General features: G+C 45.3%; 1 protein-coding gene across 3 annotated transcripts in view; it reads right to left on the reverse strand.

The window, feature by feature from the left end:
* The window catches only part of PBX4 (PBX homeobox 4), a 43,411-nt gene that overhangs the window by 14,383 nt on the left and 3,633 nt on the right, over positions 1 to 25,395 (reverse strand). For all 3 annotated transcript variants that reach the window (XM_019416482.2, XM_019416481.2, XM_053897166.1), the window contains one exon: positions 10,521 to 10,594. In XM_019416482.2, the coding sequence (XP_019272027.2) occupies positions 10,521 to 10,594 (74 nt within the window). The remainder of the gene's footprint in view (positions 1 to 10,520; positions 10,595 to 25,395) is intronic.

The raw sequence follows: 25,395 nt of genomic DNA on the forward strand, positions 1-25,395 counted from the left end.
CAGCAACCTAAAGGAGGAAAATAACTCAAAAGATACAAAAAGAAAAAAAAATCAACTTAAACAATACTTACTAATGATAAAAACCCTTGGCAAACTGGGGTGGCCTCGTTTTGGCTCAGCTGGCGGAGCATGTGACTCTTGATCTCACCCCACATTGGGTGGAGAGATTGCTTAAAAATAAACCCTTTATTATTATTATTCTTTCTTTTTTTTTTTGAGCAAGAGAGAGAGAGAGTGGGGTAGAGGAGCAGAAGAAGAGAGAGAGAGAGACAGAGAAAGAGAAAGAGAGAGAGAGGGAGAGGGAGAGGGAGAGAGGGAGAGAGAACCCCAAGCAGGCTCCATGCCCAGTGCAGAGCCCGACGTGGGGCTCGATCCCATGACCCTGGGATCATGACCTGAGCTGAAATCAAGAGTCAGACATTCAACCAATTGAGTCACCCAGGCACCCCCAAAATAAAATCTTTAAAAAAAGCAACCTTAGCAAACCATGAATAGAAAGAACCCTCCTTAAGCTGCTAACAAACATCCTGTCAGACCACAAAGCACACTTGGACTTACTGGGGACCCCTTAAAAGCACTCCTTCAAGTCAGACACGGGCAAGGAGGCCTCTCCTCGGCTCTGTCCTCAGGTGCCGGTGGAGAGGATGAGACCAGGAGTCTGGGAGGGACAGATAGGCAAGGTAAGGATGGGAGATGTGACCAATTCAAAGGCTGAAGGATGTCCCTGTGTCCCTGCCATGGCCCAGGGACTCACCACCAATGTCCTTGTCATCCTCCATCCCACCCCAAACCAAACTCCAGGTTGGTTCTTCATTGAACAATGGCATTCTGACCATCTGGCACAGTTTGCCCCTCACACTACTCTACCAAGGGCCCTTTTATATTCTTATTTCCTGGGGATAATGGCCCTGAGTTCTTCACTCTAAGTGAGGACACTTTCAAACACAGCCTGTTGGTGTTGAGACCTGCCTGCATTTACTTGTCAGGAAATGTATCCTAGGGCAGCTCATTTAAGCAGCACTCGAGATAAATCCTTGTTGTAAGTCCCTGAACTTTCTCAGTCTTATAGGACCTTATGGAGAATATCCCTTTAACAAACACTCATCTGAAATCATGACTGCCACGCACACCAGATAGTTACCAAATTGAGGAAGTACGTTATGCAAATTCCCACCGTTTCTAATGAATCTTTAATTAACATACATCACAACCAGGGCACCTGGGTGGCTCAGTCGGTTGGGCATCTGACTTTGGCTCTGGTCATGATCTCACGGTCCGTGAGTTCGAGCCCCGGTACTGACAGCTCAGAGCCTGGAGCCTGCTTCGCGTTCTGTGTCTCCCTCTCTCTCTGCCCCTCCCCTGCTCATGCTCTGTCTCTCTCTGTCTCAAAAATAAATAAACGTTAAAAAATTTTTTTTAAATACATTGCAACCTAAGTGCTTAAACCTCAACCAAATATGCAAATTAATTTTCATTTCACTATATTTATGCATTTATTAAAACTCTGCAGTTCTGTAATAAACTGCTATATGAAGTAAAAATGATATGCAGCTTATTTAGGTTTGTCTTCGTTGCATGTGGCAACAGGCAAAAGGAAAAGACAGCAAAATGCTGTAATATACAACGCGGCCAGGTAAAAGGTGTAGAAAATTGGTCCATGCTCTCCTATAATGACAAGGCTTTGAGAACATTTAACAGCCAACAGCTAAAAAAACACTTACTGATGATTTCTGTCTATATTAAACAATTTCATCTTTTTATCATTTTATTATTTTTTTAAGTTTTGAGAAAGAGCGAGAAAGAGAGAAGGAACATGAGAGGGGGAGGGGCAGAGAGAGAGGGAGAAAAAGAATCCCAAGCCATCTCAGTACTGTGAGCACAGAACCCTATGCGAGGCTCGATGTCACAAACTATGAGATCATGACCTGAGCCAAAATCAAGAGTCGGACACTTAATGGACTGAGCCACCCAGGTGCCCCTATTATTTTATTCTAAGGAGAGAGAGCGTGCGAGTGGGGGGGGGGAGGGGTAGAGGGAGAGAGAGAGAATGAGAATCTTAGGCAGGGTCCACGCTCAGCACAGAGCCTGACATGGGGCCTGATCCCACAACCCTGGGATCATGATCTGAGCCAAAATCAAGAGTCGGATGCTCAACCGACTGAGCTACCAAGGCACCCCAGTGATCTCATTTCCCATCCAAAGAAATGCTCCAACCCTAACTGAACAATGTGAGCCATTGGGAAAGGCCTAGAAAATTCCAAAGCTGGGCTACCGTCACCCAAGCTGTGACCTTTATTTTGCCGTGTCCTGTATAGGGAGGTGACCAGCCCACACATCAACCAAGTCCTATCCAATTTTCCAGACTGGAATCAGGTTTTCAGACCAGCCAATGCCCTAATTACCCTAAAGGGAATTATCCCAGGAACTGATGTTAAGCAAGTTCTAAGTATTTATAAAGGAGTATTTTCTGTCAAAAAAGATTGGTCATTCTCATGCCATCACCACGTTTACTGATAGCTACTCTGAGCCAAGACCCTGACAGGACTGGGCTGCACTGTGGGCACGCCTGTGCTTTTAGGGGCTGGCGTTCCAAGTCGGGAACAGGAAACAAACCAGAAACAAAACCACAAGATCATTTTAGTCAATGGCCACGCCCTAAGAAAACACCTGAACAGGGTAAAAGATTCTGTAAGTAAGTGCTGTTTCACAAGAATCTGTGTCTTTACATAAGGTTTTAAAGCTCCTGGCTCATTCTTTATTGTAGGTGCACCAGCAATCAAAACGCTTTAGTTCCTGAGCTGGTTGTTTGTTTTTTAAGATTTTTATTATTTTTAAATAATTTCCACACCCACTGTGGGGCTCAAACCTACAACCCCGAGATCAAGAGTTACATATTCCATTGACTGAGGCAAACAGGTGCCCCAAGCTGTTTTTATAACAGCTTTACAGAGATGGAATTCGTGTGACATACGATCCACCCATAAAAAAAAATTTTTTTTTAGTATTTATTTATTTTGAGAGAGAGAGAGAGAGAGAGAGAGAGAGAGAGAGAGAGAGCATGAGCAAGGGAGGGGCAGAGAGGGGAGGGAGACACAGAATCCTAAGCAGGCTCCAGGCGCTACACTGTCAGCACAGAGCCCAGTGCGGGACCTGTGAGATCATGACCTGAGCCGAAGTCGGATGCTTAACCAACTGCACCCACCCAATTAAAGTGAGCAATTTGGGGCGCCTGGGTGGCTCAGTCGGTTAAGCATCTGACTCTTGGTTTCAGCTCAGGTCACGATCTCACGGTTCGTGAGTTCGAGCCCCGCATTTGCGTTGACAGTGCAGATCCTGCTTGGGATTCTTTATCTCCTTTCTCTCAGCCCCTCCCCTGATCGCTCTCTCTCTCTCTGTCTCTGTCTCTCAAAATAAATAAATAAACTTTAACAAAAATAAATAAATAAAGTGAACAAGTCTGGGACGCCCGGGTGGCTCCGTCAGTTAAGCATCTGACTCTTGATCTCAGTTCAGGTCTTGATCTCAGAGTTGTGAGTTCAAGCCCCGCATTGGATTCTCCACTGGGCATAAAGCCTACTTAAAAAAATAAAATAAGTGAATAATTTAGTGCTCTTCAGTACATTCATAAGGTTGTGTAGCCATCACCACTACCTAACATCTTCATCACTTCAGAAAGAAACTCTGCCCTCATTAGCAGTCATTCCCTGCTCGCCTGCCCCTGAGCTCCTGGCAGCTGCTAATCTCTTCCTGCCTATTCTGGATATTTCATATAAATGGAATCATACAATATATGGTCTTTGTGTGGCTTCTCTCACTGAGCGTAAAGTTTCCAAGGCTCATCCACATTGTCATCATGGACACTGTTTTTTTTTTTTTTCATAACCCTTGATGTGTATATTTATATATTTGTATATACTAGTCACCTATATGTCCAATAGAACTTTCCACTATTTTAGACTTATGCTGTCTAATGAGAGCCACCAGCCACATGTGGCTACCGAGCACTTGAAATGTGGCCAGTATGGCTGAGGAATGCCTTCTTTAATTATATTTAATTTGAATTAATTCAAACGTATATAGCTCCCTGCTGTAAGAGGCTGGTGCATGGGAAGGACCACAGCTCCGGTCTATAGCAGCACCCGAGAGACAGGCTGATTAGAATCAGAGGCCAGGGGCGCCTGGCTGGCTCAGTTGGTAGAACATGCAGTTGTGAGTTTAAGCCCCATGTTGGGCATAGAGCTTACTTTAAAAAAAATATCAGAGGTGGGGCGCCTGGGTGGCTCAGTGGGTTAAGCATCTGACTCTTGGTTTCGGCTCAGGTCTTGATCTCACGGTTCATGAGTTCGAGCCCCACATCCAGCTCTGTGCTGACCGCGCAGAGCCTGCTTGGGATTCTCTCTCTCCCTCTCCCTCTGCCCTTCCCCTGCTTGCACTATCTCTGTCTCTCAAAATAAATAAATAAGCTTTAAAAATTCAAAAAAGAAATCAGAGGCTTGATTCACAAGTCACCCTGAAACTGGGGGACCAGAAAAGGACACTCCAAGTAACTCCCCAGCTCTAGGAGATCCACTCTTAGCACAGCTGTAAGGAAACGTACATGAGACTCAGCCTCGGGTACAGCCAATCAGAAAAGGGATTGGAGTTCCAGATGAAGTCACACTAGAGCGTAATGGATAATGGCCTAAAGAATAATTATTGTTGGGATAAACCCAACCATAAGGCTGGACCTACAGATCATGAATTTGCACAATTGCAACAGACCTGACTAGGTGATGAGGAAGGAGAACAAAGGTAAAAAAAAAAACCTCCTGGGTTGGGGGCTCAGTCGGTTGAGTATCCAACTTCGGCTCAGGTCATGATCTCACGGTTCGCGAGTTCATTTGTGAGTTCGAGCCCTGCGTTGGGCTTGCTGCCGTTAACGCAGAGCCTGCTTTGGATCCTCTGTCCCCATCTCTCTGCCCCTGCCCCGCTTGCTCTCTCTCAAAAATAAATAAACATTAAAAAAAACAAAACAATAAACAAAATAAAACCTGCGGGTTACTTGAGCCTGACAGCTCCTAGCCAGGCCAATGAACAGTGGTCAGGAAATAACAGCGAGTTCCCTTATGTTATGTGTTATTTCCATTTACTGCTCTGAAAGGCAGCTGTGTGTGCTCTTGCAACACAGAGAGGGTTCCTTGGCCCGAAGCAAGTCTGGCCGAGCCGGGTCTCTGGGACTTCTCGTTCCTCAGCAGACAGTAAGAACTGACCAAGGTATAGACGTGCGCTTGAGACCAGCACGGGGGACAGTGACAGCACTGAGAAGATAAAACAGGCCCCTCTGAGTGAACCGCCCAGCATTCCAGTGGCTTTTCAGGGCACTTCCTGTGCACACGGGGTCTAAGTTGCCCGCCCCTCCGCCATCCAAGATCCAAATGCTTTTATAGAAGTTGGCACTCGAGTTCACTTGGAGGCAAAGCCTGACCCAACCAGGGTGTAAGAATGTTCTTGTCTGGTGCTAAATGTCACCTTTGGAATGCAGGCTCTGCCCCAGAAGTCATCAACACAACGGTGCCTAAAATCCAAACAACTCTGAATTCTGTAAAGCATCTAGCCCCAAGGGTTTCAGGAAAGGGACTGGGCTAGTATTTGGTCCTCTTGGCTAAATTCAAAATTCTCTAAATACAGTTTATTAGGACAGCTCCTCTCGACACCAAGAACAACGGCTGTCTCAAGGGAAGGATTCGGGAAGGAGGGCACACTCCTAAGGTGCTGCTGGTGTTCAGAGGCCTCTGCAGGGAGGGACACCCAGACACCCCTGACCTGGAAGATGTGCCAGCGTCCCTCCCACAGGCCAGAGGAGACAGTGGGAGGCAGTGAGGAAGTGAGGCAGTGCTTCCAGGAATGTCTGCCAACACAGGGTTTACACAGAGGATGGCTTTCTCTTCAGGATGATACGAAGTCAGGCCCCAGGCACTCAATCTTCCCGAACCTCATAAAATGAACAGGATGAAAAGGATTTCAATTCATAGGTATCAGTCACCAGGAACAGTTCTCCATTCAACAAAAACCTAAGGACAGTCCTAGAACGCAGCACATCCTAGGCCCTGCGCTCACTGGAGGAGACAGATGGCAAAGCCCCAGAGCCATCATGGACGCAGCGAGAGCAGCGATGCACAGACGGCACTTGGAACTGGTGGGTGCAGGCTGTGAGGCACAGGACGGGTTCCCTTTCTGAGCCAGGACAGGGTGTGGAAGGGTGGCACACAGCCCGGCTGTGGGTTACTGGGGTGCGACCTGTTCTCTCCAGAGGTTCACTCTGATCATCCATAAAACAAGAGGAGAGTCAGCGTCTGCCCTGAGCTGCTAGAAGGTTCAGGAGATAATGCCAGGAAGCTCAGAGCTGACTGACTGCAACCCATACTCCATCGATGCCTACTGGGCTTTAAACGCTCTGCACAAGTGGCGCCTGGGTGGCTCAGTCAGTCAAGCGTCTGAGTTCTGCTCAGGTCATGATCTCACAGGTCGTGAGTTCAAGCCCCGCGTCAGGCTCTGTGCTGGCAGCTCAGGGCCTGGAGCCTGCTTCAGATTCTGTGTCTCCCTCTCTCTCTGACCCTCTCCTGCTCCTGCTCTTTCTCCCTCTCTCTCAAGAATAAATAAACATTAAAAATATATTAATAAAAAAAAAGTAAATAAACAAATGCTCTGCACAGTTTTTGTCTTTACCCTAAAGGCCTCTTGCAGACTTCAGCCAGAGGGGAATGTGAGGAATGTGGGTTAAACCAAGAAACAGTCATGCTCTGTCCCTGCAGGAGGAGTCCCAGAAGGCCTGGCTCTCAGGATCACCAATTACGTGGTGACCCACTGGTGCCAGTGTGCGGCATCAGGACACTGAACAGTTTTCTTTGGGCTAATACTGGGTCGTTCCTGTCACAAGGTTGGGAGAAGCTGAAGCAGAACTGAGATCTTGTTTACTTTCCTGCCACTCACATGTTGGACGCACAGTGATCCCATGGCTGCACTTCCTAATCATGAGAAGAGAGATTTGGCCACACTGAACTTGACAATTCAGCCAGACCATGTGGAGCCCGGCTCGTGGCAACTGCAGATAGCTTGCACTTTCCCAGGTTGAGCAGGGCTGCCCCATTCACGTGCAACCATGTCCCAAAATGCATGACGCACCCCAATGTTTGAGCCAGTTGGTGGAAAGGAAGCCTGATTTTCTGAAGAATGCCCAGATCTGATGTGTGTGGCTTACGCTCTGAGCCCCATGGCCTCCTTGGGACTCAGCCTAGGGTAAAGTCGAAAGCCCCAAGCATGACCTCTGCAGACTGGAAGGATGGGACAGGTGATAGCATGGTTTAAAACGGACACCTCAGCTTGTCCTGGTGGCAGTAGGTATCAGTCCTGTCTTTTTCTCCTGAAACTGCAGAGTTGGAAGGTGACGGACAGCTGCCCTCATGTCCACACGTACAGAATCAGATGGAGCAAAAAAGATGTGCCCAGACTGCACACCTCCCAAGAACTGGTTTCCTGTTCAGTTCCAGCACCCCACAGACAGAATAAACATCATCAAGAACTAAAGCTTGCTGACATCATGGTTGATGGAGTTACTTTTAAAAATTGTTTTTATGGTGGGGACTGAGGGGTGAAAAGGGGTCCATGTTTGGGAGGAGGACTGGGCATACATGGGGGGTAAGGAACAACTGATTGAATATGCAAAAGTACTGGGGCGCCTGGGTGGCTCGGTCGGTTAAGTCTCCGACTTCGGCTCAGGTCATGGTCTCACAGTTCATGAGTTTAAGCCCCACGCTGGGCTTGCTGCTGTCAGCGCAGAGCCTGGTTGGGATCCTCTGTCCCCCTCTCTCTCCCCCTCCCCCACTTGTGCTGTCTCAAAAATAAAACCTAAAAAACAATAAATAAAAGTACTGAGGATACCGGGAGCAGAAATCTAATTGTGAGGAAACATCAGATCAACCCAAATGGAGGGGTCTGCCTGTGATCTTCTAGATGGTCAAGGTCATGAAAGCCAAGGAAAAACAGGCTTGTTCCAAATGGAAAAAGACCAAAGTGACATGATATGTAACATGAGATCCTGGGCTGCATCCTTTTCTATAAAGGACACTATTGGGACAACTGAAAAGCTTAAATAAGGTCTGAGGATTCTATGCTAGTGGCGTTATCAATGTCATTCCCTGACTCTAAGGGATGTCCTGGGGGGAAACAGGAGAATGTCTTATTCATTGGAAACACACTCAGGTAAGTGTGCAGGGGTCACAGGGCATCATGGCAGCCACTTATTCCGCAACAGTGCAGGAAGAAAATACATTTGCACTGTTCTGGGAACATTTCTGTAAATCTGTGATTATTTCAAAATAAAAGGTTAAACACACACAAGCAACCTATGAGAACAAATGGAGGCCACTCAAAGTACAAGGGCCTTGTAAGCCAAGCAGAATAATAGCTTCTGGGTTACAAAGTGTACTCAAAGGTAAAGGAATCAGGGATGAAACATAGCACAGGCTGGCTTTTATGAAAAAGGAAAGTGGTGGTAAAGATAACAGAGAAACCGTTGACTATGACCTGGGTTGGTAGCAATACCATGAAGATCCATCATGAAATATTTCTTTGTTTTGTTTTGTTTAATTAAAAAAATTGTAATGTCCATTTATTTTTGAAGGAGAGACAGAGTATGGGCCCGTAAGGGGCAGAGAGAGAGGGAAACACAGAACCCAAAGCAGGCTCCAGGCTCCGAGCTGTCAGCACAGAGCCTGACGCAGGGCTCAAACCCACGAACTGTGAGATCATGAAGGAAGTCAGACGCTTAACCGACTGAGCCACCCAGGCATCCCTATTCAAATTTTTTTTTTTAACGTTTATTCATTTTTGAGAGACAGAGAGATAGAGCACAGTAGGGTGGGTCAGAGAGAGAGGGACACACAGAATCTGAAGCAAGGTCCAGGCTCTGAGCTGTCAGCACAAAGCCTGTTGCGAGGCTCGAACTCACGAACCGTGAGATCATGACCTGAGCTGAAGTTGGACGCTTAACCAACTAAGCTACCCAGGTGCCCCTAATTTTTTTTAATGTTTAATTATATTAGAGAGAGAGAGAGACAGAGACAGAGCATGAGCAGGGGAGGGGCAGAGAGAGAGGGAGACACAGAATCCGAGGCAGGTTCCAGGCTCTGAGCTGTCAGCACAGAGCCTGATGCAGGGCTTGAACTCATGAACCGCGAGATCATGACCCGAGCTGAAGTCGGATGCCTAACCAATTGAACCACCCAGGTGCCCCATGAAGTATTTCTTTGAACTAATAGGGTTCCCCACCAATGTCAGTCCCACCAAATGACTGAGCAGTTCTCAACCAGAGTGTGAAGGTTGTAGATGATGAAGACTGAGGACCATCACAGATCAAAGGAGACTAAGGAGACAGGATGACTAAATGCAACGTGGGAGGGTGGACCAGAGAAAAGGCATCAGGGCAAAGGCTGGGGAAATCCGAATACAGTCTGTTGGTCAGTGCAAGAACACTGTACCAAGGTTAATGTCCTGGTTTTGATCACTGTGCTACGGTCCTACTGTGCTAGAGGAGGCTGGGAAAAGGGTATAGGAGAACTCTCTTGCCATTTTTCAACTTTTCCGCAAATCTAAAATTAATTCAAAATAAAATGTTTCTTTTTTTTTTTTTAACAAAAGGATTGGCAGTGGCAGAAGACTTCCGTGGGGATTACTTTGAATACTTAAAACAACTAAAATCAGGGGCGCCTGGGTGGCTCAGGCAGTTGGGCAGCTGGCTTCAGCTCAGGTCATGATCTGTGAGTTCAAGCCCCGCGTTGGGCTCTGGGCTGACAGCTCAGAGCCTGGAGCCTGCGTCCAAGTCTGTGTCTCCCTCTCTCTCTCTGCCCCTCCCCTGCTTGCTCTCTGTCTCTGTCTCTCTCTCAAAAAATAATAAACATTAAAAAACAAAAATAATCTCATTAGTATTCTACTTTTCTAAATCTATCATCTTTTCTTTAAAAAACTTTTTTTTATTTTGAGAGCGTGAGTAGGGGAAGGGCAGATACAACGGGAGACGGAGGATCCCAAGCAGGCTCTGCACTGTCAGCACAGAGCCCGACCAAGGGCTCAAACCCACAAACCGTGAGATCGTGGCCTGAGCTGAGATCAAGAGTTGGGTGTTTAACAGACTGAGCCACCCAGGTGCCCCTCACCTTTTCCTTTTCCAAAACAATGGAATGCCACAGTGCCTCTTAGGTCTTCCTTAAGAACAATGCAGCTGCTCGTTACTCATTGGCAACAGTATTTCTCCAGTTACAAACTGCAAAATTAATCCATGCGATACACGGATACATCAGAAAGCAGGGCACTGATGAGACAGAAAGGACGCATCTGGACCGTCTACTGCCAGAGAAAGACGTGACAGGCAAGACGGCCCACGACATGCATCAGGCCGCGTCAGGACCAGATCAGAGGGTGCATGATTGTCATGGTCCCGTATCCACAAAAAAAAAAAAAAAAAAAAAGTCCTCTCAATGGCCTACCTGTCTTTTCCTTGATCTCACAGAGCACACTGAAGAGAGCAGGCTTCATCCGATGGCAATTCAGAGCATGCTTTCTGAAAGAGAAACAACAGAAGAGAGTGTGAGAGACAGAAGAGTCATCCTGTTCAGGAAAGTAAAGATCTTTCATATTGACCCTGCCGGTTCTGTTGAAAATTGCTCTTACGAAGTGACAGTACAAAAGCATTTCCTATGACTTCCATTTTGTAAAATTCCAATGGAGCAATACACAAATATTCAAAACATTTCCTTATTTTTGAGAGAGAGAGCACAAGTGAGGAAGGGACAGAGACAGAGGGGACAGAGGACCCGAAGCAGGCTCTGTGCTGGCAGCAGTGGGCCTGACGTGGGGCTTGAACTCAAACTCAAGATTGTGACCTGAGCCGAAGTCGGACACTCAACCGCCTGAGCCACTCAGGTGCCCCTCCGTGAAAAATTTTAAACAATGCAAATTTAAATAATGCAAATAACTTGTCAAGGACTACGAACTTTTGGGGCACGTGGGTGGCTCGGTAGGTTAAGCATCCGACTCTTGATTTCGGCTCAGGTCATGATCTCACTGTTATGGGATCGGGCCCCATGTCAGGCTCAGTGTGGTGCACGGAGCCTGCTTGGGATTCTCTGTCTCTCCCTATCTCTCTGCCCCTCTCCCCTGCTGTGCTCTCTCTCTCTCAAAATAAACATAAAAAAAAAAAAACAAAAAAAACACAACCCTATGAACTTTCAAGATCCAGTGATTTCAAAGCTGTGTTCACACTATTGCCCTGTCATGGCACTTTTATGCATAAGCAGAAATGCCAGCCATCCTACCCCAGTGTCCTGAGATGTTAACTTAGTAGGTGTTTACTGAGCAGCCTCTATGTGCCATACACCATTCCAGTGTCACAGACACAGACAGATGAGGTTCCTACCCACGTGGCAGTTAAGAGGGAGGGAGGGAGAGACACCAAACGCACACACAAACGAGATAACCACGAGCCACGGCGGGTGCATTGTGGCAACAAACTAGAGTGATGGGTAGAAGGCTTACTGGAGTTTGAATGTCTCTGATGTGACCTCAATGCTGAGATCAGAATGACAAGAAGTCAGGCAGGAAACGAGAGGCTGAAGAGAGTAATAATTTAGATTGAGGAACCAGCCAGTGCAAAGGCTGAGTGAGAACACGCTTGGCTTTTTAAGAGACCAGGATGCTGTAGAGTAAGGGGTGAGGGAGAGAGCCAGGAGGTGAAGTTAGGCAAGGGGGAGTCACCTAGAAGAGCCTTGTCAGTCAGGGGAACAACTCTGGCTTTTGTTCCTGGTGATGGGAATGGTGGTTTGGCAGAAGAATGGCTCCCAAAGATGTCCGTGTGCTAATCCTCAGAATATGTTACACTGGAAAAAGAACTCTGTGGCTGTGATTAAGGTTAAGGACCTTGAGATGGGGAGATTAGCCTGGATTACCCAGATGGGCCCGATCTAATCATACAAGTCCTTAAAAGTGGACAACCTCTTCTAGCTGTGTTCAGAGAGAGATACAGTGACACGGAGTCAGAGACACTATGCTGTTGGCTCCGAAGACAGAGGAAGAAAACTGCAAGCCAAGAAATGCAGGTGGCTTCAACAAGCTGGAAAAGGCAAGGAAATGGACTCTTCCCCTGTGGCCTCCAGAAGGAAGGCAGCCCGACTTCAGCTCAGGTCATGATCTCACAGCTTGTGAGTTGAAGCCCCGCATCGGGCTCTGTGCTGACAGCTCAGAGTCTGGAGCTTGCTTCGGATTCTTTGTCTCCCTCTCTCTCTCTCTCCCCTTTCAAAAATAAACATTAAAAAAAAAGTTTTGGGGTGCCTGAGTGGCTCAGTCAGTTAGGCGTCCGACTTCAGCTCAGGTCATGATCTCACTGTTCGTGAGTTTGAGCCCCGTGTCAGGCTCTGTGCTGACAGCTCGGAGCCTGGAGCCTGCTTCGGATTCTGTGTCTCCCCCTCTCTCTCTGCCCCTCACCGGCTCACACTCAGTCTCCGTCTCTCTCAAAAACAAACAAACATTAAAAAAAATAAATACAATTTAGTGGCTTTTCGGAAATTCACAATGTTTAATCATCACCACTGTCTATTTCCACAACACTGTCACCACCCCCCTGAAGAAATCCTGTTCCCATTAGCAGTCATTCCCCATTCTCCTCTCCTCCCACCCAGCAACCACCAATCTTTTGGTCTCTATAGGTTTGTCTCTGGACAAATGTCTCCTGGACATTTCATATAAATGGAATCACAGAGTATGGGACCTTATCTGCCTTTCCCATAGCATGTTTTCATGGTTCTTCCAAGTTTTTGTGTATCACTGCTTCATCCCTTTTTAAGGCCAAATAATATTCCATTGTATGAATAACTTTCGTTTGTCCATTTATCAGTTGATGCACTCTTGGGTTGTTTCCACTTTTGGCTGTTATGAATAATTCTACTATGAACATTCACGCGTAAGTTTTTATGTGACCGTGTGTCTAGGGAGAATCGCTGAGTCATATGGTAACTCTGTTTAACCTCTTGAAGAAATGCCAAACTTTTTTTTTTTAATGTTTATTTTTTTATTTTTGAGAGAGAGAGCAGGGGAGGGGCAGAGAGAAGGGGAGAAAGAGAATCTCAAGCAGACTCTATGCTGTCAAGTGCAGGGCCTGATGCAGGGCTCGATCACGAACCATGAGCCAAAATCAAGAGTTGGACACTTAGGGGTGCCTGGGTGGCTCAGGCGGTTAAGCGTCTGACTTCAGCTCGGGTCACGATCTCACAGTTCAAGGCCCATGTCAGGCTCCTGCTGTCAGCACAAAGCCCACTTTGGATCCTCTGTCCCCCTTTCTCTCTGCTCCCCCCACTCTTGCGTGTTCTCTCTCAAAAATAAACAAACGTTAAAAAAAAAAAAAGAGCTGGACACTTAACCGACAGATCTACTCAGGTGCCACGAGGAAATGACAAAATTTTATAAAGTGGCTGCACCATTTTCCATTCTCATCAGCAACTAATTAAGATTCTAATTTCTCCGCAACCTCACCCAAACTCATTGTCTTTTTTACTATAGCCACACCAGTGGGTGTGAGGCAGTATCTCATTACGGTTTTGATTTATATTTCTCTAAAGACTATTGACATCGAGCATCTTTTCAGGTGTTCATCGGCCATTCTTTTTTGGGGAAATACCTATTCAAATTCTTTGCTCATTCTTTAATTGGGTGATGTCTTTTTTATTGTTGAGTTGTATGAGTTCTTTATATTTTCTGGATACTAGACTCTTAATATATGATTTGCAAGTTTTTTCTCCCATTCTGTGAGTTGTCTTTTTACTTTCTTGATAGTGTCATTTGAAGCACAAAAGTTTTTCATTTAGTGAAATCCAACTTATCTATTACTTTGTTGCTTGTGCTTTAGGCATATCTAAAAAAATGTTACTTAATTCAAGGTTATGAAGATTTATGCCTATGTTTTCTTCTAAGAGTTTTACAGGGTTAGCTCTTACTTAGGTATTTGATCCATTTCATTTTTGTATACGGTGTTAGGTAAGGATTCAAATGCATTCCTATTTTTTTTTTTTTATTTACTTTTGGGAGAGAGAGAGGAGCTGAGAGAGAGGGAGATAGAGAATCTGAAGCAGACTTGGAGCTGTCAGAGCAGACCCCAGTAGGGGGCTCAAACCCACAAACCATGAAATCATGGCCCGATCCGAAGTCAGGTACTTATGACTGACCCCATCAAATTAATTATTTTCCATGTGCAGATCCACTTTTCCAGACCATTTGTTGAAGACACCATTCCTTCCCCACTCAATGGTCCTAGCACCCTTGTAGAAAATCAATTGGCTATATATATATATATATATATATATATATGTATATATATATATATATATATATATATATGGGTTTATTCCTGCATTTTCAACTCTATTCCATCGATCTATTGCCTATCTTCAAGTGAACTGCATTTTTAAAAGATCACCGTGGCTGCTCTGAGACCAGAATGGAAGGCAAGGGGTGGAATGCTAGTCTGAAGGCTACTACAGCTGGAATAGTCCAGAAATACTGCTGGCTTAGTTTAATTATGGTACTAGACATAAAAAGCAGATAGATCTTGGGCTGCCTGGCTGGCTCAGTCAGTGAAGCATGCAACTCGATCTGGGCGTCCTGAGTTTGAGCCCCATGTTGGGCATGGAGACTACTTTAAAAAAAATAGGTAGGTCTCTGACTACAGCAATGAAATCAACAGGACCTCCTGATAAACTGGTGTGGGATTGGGGGAAAGAGGAGATTCAAGGATAACTACTACTAGCTTTTGCATGAAAGGAGACACCATTAACTGCCACAGGGGAGACTGGAAGGCAGCAGGTTTAGGGAAGAAGGGTCTGGAAAGCAGAGCTGTGCTTTGATCGGGTTACACTTGAGATTGCTAGGAGCTACCCAAGAGGAGGTATCAGATAGGTAGCCAGGCACATGGACATGGCCTCAAGGTTGGAGATAAGCAATATAAAGATGGGGAGTCCTGGGCATAGAGGTGGCACTTTAAGCCACAAGATTTGAGGAAAGCATCATAAGGGGTAGATAGAAAGGAGTCCATGCCCCAGACCCAGGCCCGTGGACTTCTATAAGTCAAGCAGAGAAAAGCCTGCAGAAAAGACAGGGACCGAATTGCCAGTGAGGAGGAACCAAGAAAAACAGTTTCCAGGAGAAAAGAGCAATCTGTGAGAAATACTTCTAAGAGGCAAAGCAATAGAAGAATCCAGAAGAGACCTAGGATTTAGCCACAAGGAGGTCATCGATGACTCAGCAGAGGGAGAAGGTTGGGAGAGAATGGGTGGAGAAGAGGAAGTAGAAGCAGCAACCTCAAATAAAAGAGAGTCAAGAAATGCAGGAGGTGTTTAAAGAAAAGGTGTGTAGTATGTTTTGTTTTTCCTCTGTATTTTATGATGCTTTGACATCCTGGGGCCGGGAGAAACTGTCCCTCCCAGCACTAGCTAATTCCAGATATACCAAACAGCTTGCCTGAGAGCATGCCTTTCCTACAAATCCAAATCCTAAACCCATATGCGTAACCACCTTCTTTATCTACCTCTCAGCACCGGCCAATACTTCTCCTGCCCTAAATTTCCAGATGGCCAGCTAACAATTAGCGACCGCTATCGCCCAGAGCCTGCCAGAAGTATTTACACTGCCCAATCTTAAACTTGCTCAAACTCACCTGCCCTGGTTTGCCCATTCCTTCCCTTGGAAATCACACTAAAGATTCTGAGCCATGCTTTCCCTGCACTCCTTCTTTCTCCTGACGGACTTGGGTGCTTCCCAGTATGGCCCTGCCTCCTCCCCTGGGGAACTGTAAGTAATAAACTTCTTTCAAAGTTGTCTCTATGTCTGTCATCTTACCTTGACTAATTAAAACAAATCCCTGGGGCGCCTGGGTGGCTCAGTCGGTTGAGCATCCGACTTCGGCTCAGGTCATGATCTCACGGTCTGTGAGTTCGAGCCCGCGTCAGGCTCTGTGCTGACAGCTCGGAGCCCGGAGCCTGCTTCGGCTTCTGTGTCTCCCTCTCTCTCTCTGCCCCTCCCCTGCTCATGCTCCGTCTCTCTCTGTCTCATAAATGGATAAAACATTAAAAACAATAATAAAAAAATAAAACAAATTCCCAGCTACAAATCAAGATGCGGGGGACAGTCAAGGGACGTTTTTGGTTGTTGTTCTTTGTTGTTAAAGACAGGAGACACTTGCACGTTTAGACACCAAACAGCCAGTCTAGAGGGAGAACGTGATAACACAAGAGAGCGAGCATAACTGTAATTGTAATGGTGTGTCCATGTGTCAAAACTTCTGCGAACTCTGAGGAAGTACCATGCCATCTATTTTAACATTTGCTGTTATTGTGACTTTAAATCTCGTAATGCTATCATCTAAGTACCCATTATTAAAAGACACTGCCAAGGCTGGATAGTGTACCTGAAAATTGGTAACTTCATGACTGAAGTCAAATATGATGAACGCTACGAGGAAGGCCAGACATCTGCCACAGCTCCCTACATCGTCAGTCTACAGGAGCCTCCTTGTTTCTAGGTGCCTTCCAAATTCATCACGCACCCCCCCCTCCCCGTGGGATGCCTTTCAAAAGGCTAGAGTTGGGGTGCAGGAATCAGGTCCCCGTCTCTGAACCTCAAATATGAAAATGTTTGTGGGGGTTGAGATTTGATCTTCTGCAAATCTAAACCCAAATATTAATCTTTCTTATGCAGTGCACGGTAACTGATCACAGAGGATATTCAGCCTGGAATGTTTTCCTTCTATAGAGGCAGTAGTACCATTAATGAAATGGATTCCAGCTACAGCTTGTTATCTTCTGTAAATGTAATTCTAAAAATGCGAGGAAAGAAAATGAAGTCAGCCGTTCTGCTTCCTAAAGGGAACTTCAGGAATGTTTATCCCCAGCTCAGTTTTCTGCTTAATAAAACATCGTATTGCAGATACAGGTATAAAGTAACTTTAAAAAAATTTTTTTTAATGTTTATTTTTGAGGGGGCGGGGCAGGGGCAGAGAAAGAGACACACAGAATCTGAAGCAGGCTCCAGGCTCTGAGGTGTACCCCCAACGTGGGGCTTGAACTCATGAACCACAAGATCATGACCTGAGCCAAAGTCAGACGGCTCAACTGACTGAGCCACCCAGGCAGGCACCCCTAAAGTACCTATAATGCACTCAAAGTATTTCACAGGAGTTTTTGTGGTTTATTATGAAAAGTAAACAAATGTCTAAGCTTTGGGCATGATCTTGGCCTAGAGGTGATCAAGCAGCTGACAGCAAACCATCAATGACGATGTAAATAAAGTGGGGACAGTCCAGCACATTCACAGCATTACCAAAGGGGATGAACTTATGTGATGGACATTCTGAAGGTGACTCCCAATGAGTATAATCCTCTTTCCTTGTTCGGGCAGAACCTGTGACTTGCAAAGTGGCAGAGATGATGAGACAGTCTTTCCCATGCTTATGTTACATTATCTACAGCTCCATCTAAGCGGACTAGACAGCATCACCCGTGGGCCCTGAAGCCAGCTGCCATGTGGTGAGAGCTGGTGGCAGAACTACAGGTAGCCCCGGCTGTCAGCTAGCAAGAGAACAGGAACCTCAGTCCCATAACTGCAAGGAACTGAACTCTGCCAACAATCCCACAAGATGGAAGAGAACCCTAAGCTCCAGATAGGACCACAGCCCAGCCAGCATCTTGACTATAGCCTTGGGAGACCCTGAGCAGAGGTCCCAGCTCAGCTGTGCCCAGATTCCTGACCCACGGAAACTGAGATCGCAAATGTTATGTTGTTTCAAACCGCTAGGCTTACTTTTAAAAAATTATTTTAAAAAAAAGAGGGGAGGCACCTGGGTGGCTCAGTTGGTTAAGCATCTGACTTCAGCTCAGGTCATGATCTCACGGTTCGTGAGTTCAAGCCTCGCACTGGGGTCTGTGCTGACAGCACAGAGCCTGCTTGAGACTCTCTATCTCCGTCTCTCTCTCTCTGCTCCTCCCTGACTCACTTGCCTTCTCTCTCTCAAAATAAATAAATAAACTTCAAAAATCCTTTAAAAATTACCACTAGGGGGGCGCCTGGGTGGCTCAGTCAGTTAAGCATCTGACTTCGACTCAGGTCATGATCTCATGGTTTGTGGGATCAAGCCCTGCATCAGGCTCTGTGCTGACAGCCTGGACCCTGCTTCAGATTCTGTGCCTCCCTCTCTCTCTGCCCCTCCCCCACCCTGTCTCTCTCTCTCTCTCTCTCTCAAAAAAAAAAAAAATGAATAAATGTTAAAAAAATAAGTAAAGAGGGGCGCCTGGGTGGCTCAGTCGGTTAAGCGTCCAACTTCAGCCAGGTCACGATCTCGCGGTCCGTGAGTTCGAGCCCCGCGTCAGGCTCTGCGCTGATGGCTCGGAGCCTGGAGCCTGTTTCCGATTCTGTGTCTCCCTCTCTCTCTGCCCCTCCCCCATTCATGCTCTGTCTCTCTCTGTCCCAAAAATAAAAATAAAAAGACGTTGAAAAAAAAAAATAAATAAAAATAAGTAAAGATACTTTTGAGGCTCTTTCTAAACTAAATTAAAACAAAGCAACACTGTGAATATCCTTTTAAAACCAATGCTAAGAAATCTATAGCAAAACTGAGTCATATAAGAATCACTCCAGAAAATGAAAGCACAGAGGTTTATCCTCTCTAACCTCATTTATTCAATATTTATAGGACTTTGGAACAACTATATGCTGGTCACTATATCAGGAGAAAGGAACATGGAAATGAAAAGAACATAAGCCACATTCTGGATTCTACTACCAGTATATTATAGCTCCTAATTTTAGCTGGAACTTACTTTTACTTTTCCAAATTATGGAACAATCTACTTTCCTTAACAAGGTATCATTTTAAATTACCAGGGAATTTAAAGATTTATTGAGATTTAAAGATATACTGAGATATATTCTTCTTCATAGAACAGGATACTTCTTGAAAAATCTTCCCTGAGAGCAATAATGATTCTAATGCCTTAACCAAAGATGGAATCAGATCTCCTTAATTATTCTCATTTCTAGAAAGATTTGTTCAGCTGACAAAAACAGTCAACAATATTATGTACCTCCCAGAGACAGACCTAGGTACAGAACAAAAATTAGAAGACATGATGGGGTACATGGGTGGCTCAGTTGGTTCAGCATCCAACTTCGGCTCAAGTCATGATCTCATAGTTCGTGAGTTTGAGCCCCACGTAGGGCTCTGTGCTGACAGCTCAGAGCCTGAAGCCCACTTCGGATTCTGTGTCTTCCTCTCTCTCTGCCACTCTCCCGCTCGCACGCTCTCTCAAAAATAAATAAACATTAAATTTTTTTTTTTTAAATTAGAAGACATGAATTCTTAATAGAACTTCGATGGAAAGCCTAGAAATTCACAGAGGGTCCCAAGTTCCAGGAAGGAACAGCAGCCCAGGACTCAGAGGCCAGCATTTCAAAATAAGGTTCTCTGTAACAGTGAAATTGGGAAAAATCAATCCATTAACGGAAGCCATCAATCACTGGTAAAGGTCACTCTAAAAGCAAACACAAAAGCAAAAAACCAAAAATGGTTAGATGAGTCGGGGTTGAGATTATATATGGATATCCAAGGTCAACCATGGAAATTATTACAGTAATTTAGCAAAATGAAACCTTGGATCAGGAGCTAGTTTTGGCACTAAAAAAGGGGGGGGGGAATTCTTTCACATGACACAAGAAAACAATCTGCAGAACTTGAATAAAGGAATGACCTTTAAAATGAATAAATTTAAGTCTGTGAAAAGCTCATTATAATGTCCTTATTTCTTAATTTGTCCCTGGACTGGTTATAATCAATACTACTGCTAAATTTCTTACTCAAAACCACAACTTCTGGTCTCTCCCCTGCTCAAAAAGGTGGTGTGACTTCTCACTGCCTGCTTTAATAAATTCTAGCCCCTTAGCAAGGCATTCAAGGCTCTTCACCAGCTTCTCTTTGACCCTCTCCCTCCTCTGTACTTGGGGAAGTCCTACTCCTCTTTTACGTGCAAGACTCTGATGGGTGGCCTGTCCCATCCTGGATTCCTTACTCCTCCCCTGCTCCATTCCCTTTATTTATTTTTTAAAAATTTTAACCTTTATTTATTTTTGAGGGGGAGAGAGAGAGAGAGAGAGAGAGAGAGAGAGAACATGAGTGGGGGAGAGGCAGAGAGAGAGGGAGACACAGAATCTCAAGTAGGCTCCAGGCTCTGAGGTGTCAGCCCAGAGCCTGACACAAGGCTTGAACTCATGAACCATGAGATCATGACCCCAGCCAAAATTAGACGCTTAACCAACTGATCCACCCGGGTGCCCCTGTGAAACTTTTCTAAAATATTCTGCATGTTGCTTTACTTAATAAAACCACTTCAAAAGGGATTTTGCTGTGACCCTAGATTTTAGATAGCTTTTAGGAAATTGTTTTAAAACCAACAAAATTCGGGGCGCCTGGGTGGCTCAGTCGGTTGGGCGTCCGACTTCGGCTCAGGTCACGATCTCGCGGTCCGTGAGTTCGAGCCCCGCGTCGGGCTCTGGGCTGTTGGCTCAGAGCCTGGAGCCTGCTTCCGATTCTGTGTCTCCCTCTCTCTCGGCCCCTCCCCCGTTCATGCTCTGTCTCTCTCTGTCTCAAAAACAAATAAAACGTTAAAAAAAATTTTTTTTTTAAACCAACAAAATTCAACTCTTAGGGAAAGTACTCCAAAGACAGCAAGACTTTCCTTTGGCACTAGACCAAGCCAAGCTAAGCATGTTAATCCTAAGAACAAAGCTAAAACCTACAAGCAGGCTAAGAAGAGAGTGCTGTCACTAAGTGGGTGGGATCTAATGAACCTTCTTAAGATTGATGAAAAGAAAAACTTCAACTCTGAAATTCTACTTCCCAGGTTTGGACAAGTAGATCCCATCTGGCTAACACTATCTAGCTTTGGGAAATTCCAAACCATAAATTCCTCCTCTGACTCCCCACATGCTTTGAACAGGCATGCTGAAAACCAAATGCTCACTGACATGCATTCCAGAACTAGAATACTAAATACAGGGACATAGATCTTTAGAAAAGGGGCACACCATTCAGTTGACAGTTTATGCTTTGTCACTTGTGTAAGTTCTAAAGATAGTCAAAATTAGATCTTTTTTTTTAACGTTTTTTTATTTATTTTTGAGACAGAGAGAGACAGAGCATGAATGGGGGAGGGGCAGAGAGAGAGGGAGACACAGAATCGGAAACAGGCTCCAGGCTCTGAGCCATCAGCCCAGAGCCTGATGCGGGGCTCGAACCCACGGACCGCGAGATCGTGACCTGAGCTGAAGTTGGACGCTTAACCGACTGAGCCACCCAGGCGCCCCATAGATCATCTCTTTTTATTTAACAACTAAAATTTAGTCCATATTATAGGCAATGTCAATCTGCAGAAATACCGGAGGAATTAAGAAAGTCATACATATTTCAACTAGCAGAAAATATCTAGCATGTCGTGTATGTAAAAGTCAAATTAAAAAATTCAGGGCACCTGGATGGCTTAGTTGGTTAAGCATCTGACTTCGGTTCAGGTCATGATCTCATGGTTTGTGGGTTCGAGCCCTGTGTCAGGCTTCGTGCTGACCGCTCAGAGCCTGGAGCCTGCTTCAGATTCTGTGTCTCCCTCTCTTTCTGCCTCTCCCCGACTCGCCCTCTGTCTCTGTCTCTGTCTGTCTCTGTGTCTCCCTCTCTTTCTGCCCCTCCCCCACTTGCCCTCTGTCTCTCTCTCAAAAAAATAAGTATTAAAAAATATATATATGGGGCACCTGGTGGCTCAGTCAGTAAGCATATGACTTCAGCTCAGGTCACAATCTCATGGTTAGTGAGTTCGAGCCCCGTATGGAGTTCTGTGCTGATAGATCAGAGCCTAGAGCCTGCTTCAGATTCTGTGTCTCCCTCTCTCTCTGTCCCTCCTCCGATGGTGCGCTGTCTCTGTCTCTCTCTCTCTCTCTTTCTCAAAAATAAATAAACATTAAAAACATAAAAACCAAATAAAAGAAAAAATTCAGAGAGGGGTGCCTGGGTGGCTCAGTCGGTTAAGCGTCCAACTTCGGCTCAGGTCTTGATCTCATGGTTTGTGAGTTTGAGCCTCACATTGGGCTCTGTGCTGACAGCAGAGTCTGCTAGGGATCCTCTGTCCCCCATCTCTCTCCGCCCCTCCCCCACCCATTCTCTCTGTCTCCAAATAAACTTTAAAAAAGAAAAAATTCAGAGAAATCTTTTCCTAAGAAAAATTATGAAGGTCTTTAATTGGAGTAGTACCTGTTATGTTGCCTAAAAGCCAACTTCTAAATGTGATCTTTATAGTTTCAAATACATCACCCCATATACCAAATTGCCTGCTTCTAAACAAATACAACAGTGACCATTCTCCATCATATCTTTATTCACTATGTATAAAGGGTTTTTGCCCTAAGAACCTATTCCCATCCCCCAGCAGTCACTTGCTATTTATTACACTCAAGTTCTACAAACACAAATCTGGGCTGTGGTTTTTTGTTTTTAATTTTTTTAATGTTTATTTTTGAGAGAGAGACAGAGAGTGAGCAGGAGAGGGACAGAGAGGGAGAGAGGGGGACACAGAATCTGCAGCAGGCTCCAAGCTCTGAACTGTCAGCACAGAGTCCAATGCAGGGCTCAAACTCACAAACCGTGAGATCGTGACTTGAGCCGAAGTTGGACACTTAACTAACTGAGTCACCCAGGCACCCCTGGGCTGTGGTTTTATAGACACTATAAAGGAAATACAGAAACAACCTTGGAACTTCCACAACCTGATTTCCTTAGGCTGAAAATGTAAACAGACCCTGAAACAACAGGGTGTTATGGCCCCAAGCCAAGATTTTCATTAAGAAGAAAAAAAAAAAAAAAATCAACTAACTATTTCCTGAATTTTATCTGTTCATTTTGAATGTTCTTTCCATATTAAGTAGGCAAAACAATGCTAATATGTGACCCTTGTGATTAATTTAAAATCCATTATGCCCACCAACACAACTTAGGCTCCAAAATAAATTCATTTGTCAGATTAACAAACTACTATGTAAACTGATTCATGAAAATAGGAATAAATGGGACACTATTATCTCCACTCTTGAGAGCCCGACCTCTCCAAGTGTGGTTTGGGATCCAATGCACTGGCACCCTTGGGAGCTTGTTAGAAATGTGGACTCTTGGGCTCCATTGGGACCTGCTACATTAGGACTTCCATTGCAATAAGATTCCCACAGAAATTTTCTCCATGTCCAGCCTGGGAAGAACTGCTCTAAAGCACCACTATCCAGTATTTTCTGCAATTCTGGAAATGTTTTCTATCTGTCCTCATATGGTAGCCACTCGTTACATGTAGCTACTGAGCACTTGAAATGTAGCTAGTGCGACTGAGAGACTGTTTAATTTTATTTAATTGTAATTCATTTTAATATAAAAAGACACATAGAGGGGCGCCTGGGTGGCTCAGTTGGTTGAGCGTCTGAGCATCCGACTTTGACTCAGGTCATGATCTCACGGTTTGTGGGGTCGAGCCCCGCATAGGGCTCTGCGCTGACAGCTCAGAGCCTGGAGCCTGCTTCAGATTCTGTGTCTGTCTGTCTGTCTGTCTCTCTCTCTCTCTCTCTGCCCCTTGCCTGCTCGCACTCAGTGTGTACCTACAAGCAAAGGATCAAGAAGTGACCACTGCAGCCAAACCCGCCAATCCAGCAACACATAACACAATTCACGCAGAACGACTTGAAGGCCAGTCCTCTTCAGCTGCCTCTCCCAGAACATCAGGTATGGAGCATGGATTTCCAGTAACATTTTTTTTTAATTTATTTTGAGAGAGAGAGAGAGAGAGAGCACAAGTGGGGCAGGAACAAGAGAGGGAGAGAGAATCTCAAGCAGGTTCTGCACTGTCAGCACAGAGCCTGATGCGGGGCTCGAACCCATGAACTGTGAGATCATGACCTGAGCTGAAATCAAGAGTTGGATGCTTAACTGTCTGAGCCACCCAGGTGCTCCTGGAGAATGAATCTCCAGATGACACTGTGACCATTCTGCTTCCTTTCTCCATCAGGTTTCCAAAATTAACCCCTCGGCTCTAGAGTTTTCATACTAATTTCTTAGAAATCTCACTACTAGATAAAAAAGGAGTCGATCAGCCTTTGATAAGTGGCAGCTTCCTGGCTCTGAGTCCTGAGGATCCCCGAGGGTATGGTACCTGAACAAACCGGTGGGGGTGGGGAGTGGGAGAGGGCCCAGAGCTTGCAACAGATTTTTATGACTCAAACACTGGGTAAAGACCCTGGGAGGAGGGAAGAATTTTGGAGCCTGACAGTCTTGACAAAAGAGCCCTCATAATAACCCTCATAAACCCCTCATAAAGGTAGTCATAGAAGCAAATGAAATAACCTATGTAGAAACTGTAAAATGTTGTAAAATTTATTGTTATAAAAAAACAAGGCTATGCATGATAGAGCAAAATAGTCAGAGTGCCTGGGTGGCTCAGTAGGTTAAGCGTCTGACTCAATTTCCGCTCAGGTCATGATCCCACAATTCGTGGGAGAGAGCCTCATTTCGGGCTCCGTGCTGACAGTGCAGAGTCTGCTTGGGATTCTCTCTCTCTCTCTGCCCCTCTCCCTGCTCATGCTCTCTTTCTCAAAATAAATAAACTTAAAAAAAAAAAAAAAGAGACAAAATACTCAGACAAACCTTGGCAAATGAGATAAAATTTTCTACCTTACTGGTTTCATACAAAAAAAGGGGCACCTGGCTGGCTCAGTCGGTAGAGCATGTGACTCTTGATCTCAGAGTTGTGAGTTCAAGTCCCATGGTGGGTATAGAGATTACTTAAAAATAAAATCTTAAGGGGCGCCTGGGTGGCTCAGTCACTTAAGCGTCCGACTTCGGCTCGGGTCATGATCTCACGACTCGTGACTTCAAGCCCGGCGTTGGGCTCTGTGCTGACAGCTCAGTCTGCTAGGGATCCTGCTTCGCATTCCGTGTCTCCCTCTCTCTCTCCGCCCCTCCCCTGTTCACGCTCTGTCTCTCTCAAAGATGAATAAACTTAAAAAAAAATTTTTAAATAAAAACAAAATCTTAACAAGAAAGAAAGAAAGAAAGAAAGAAAGGAGGACATCATCAGTAAACAGTTCCAAATCAGAAAATGCAGAACTGCCCCTTCTCGAGGAAGAGCTTAGAATACAGCTGAAGGTCAGAAGATCATCCAAGAAGACTGGTTATCCCTCACGTAGTAGAAAGTACCCAGTTGACTCAGGCTCAATCTAAACTAAGACAGTATATTCCAAAGTCCCCAC

This window comes from Panthera pardus, unplaced genomic scaffold (assembly GCF_024362965.1).
Source record: "Panthera pardus isolate Hobbes unplaced genomic scaffold, ASM2436296v1 HiC_scaffold_8, whole genome shotgun sequence".
NCBI lineage: Eukaryota > Metazoa > Chordata > Mammalia > Carnivora > Felidae > Panthera > Panthera pardus.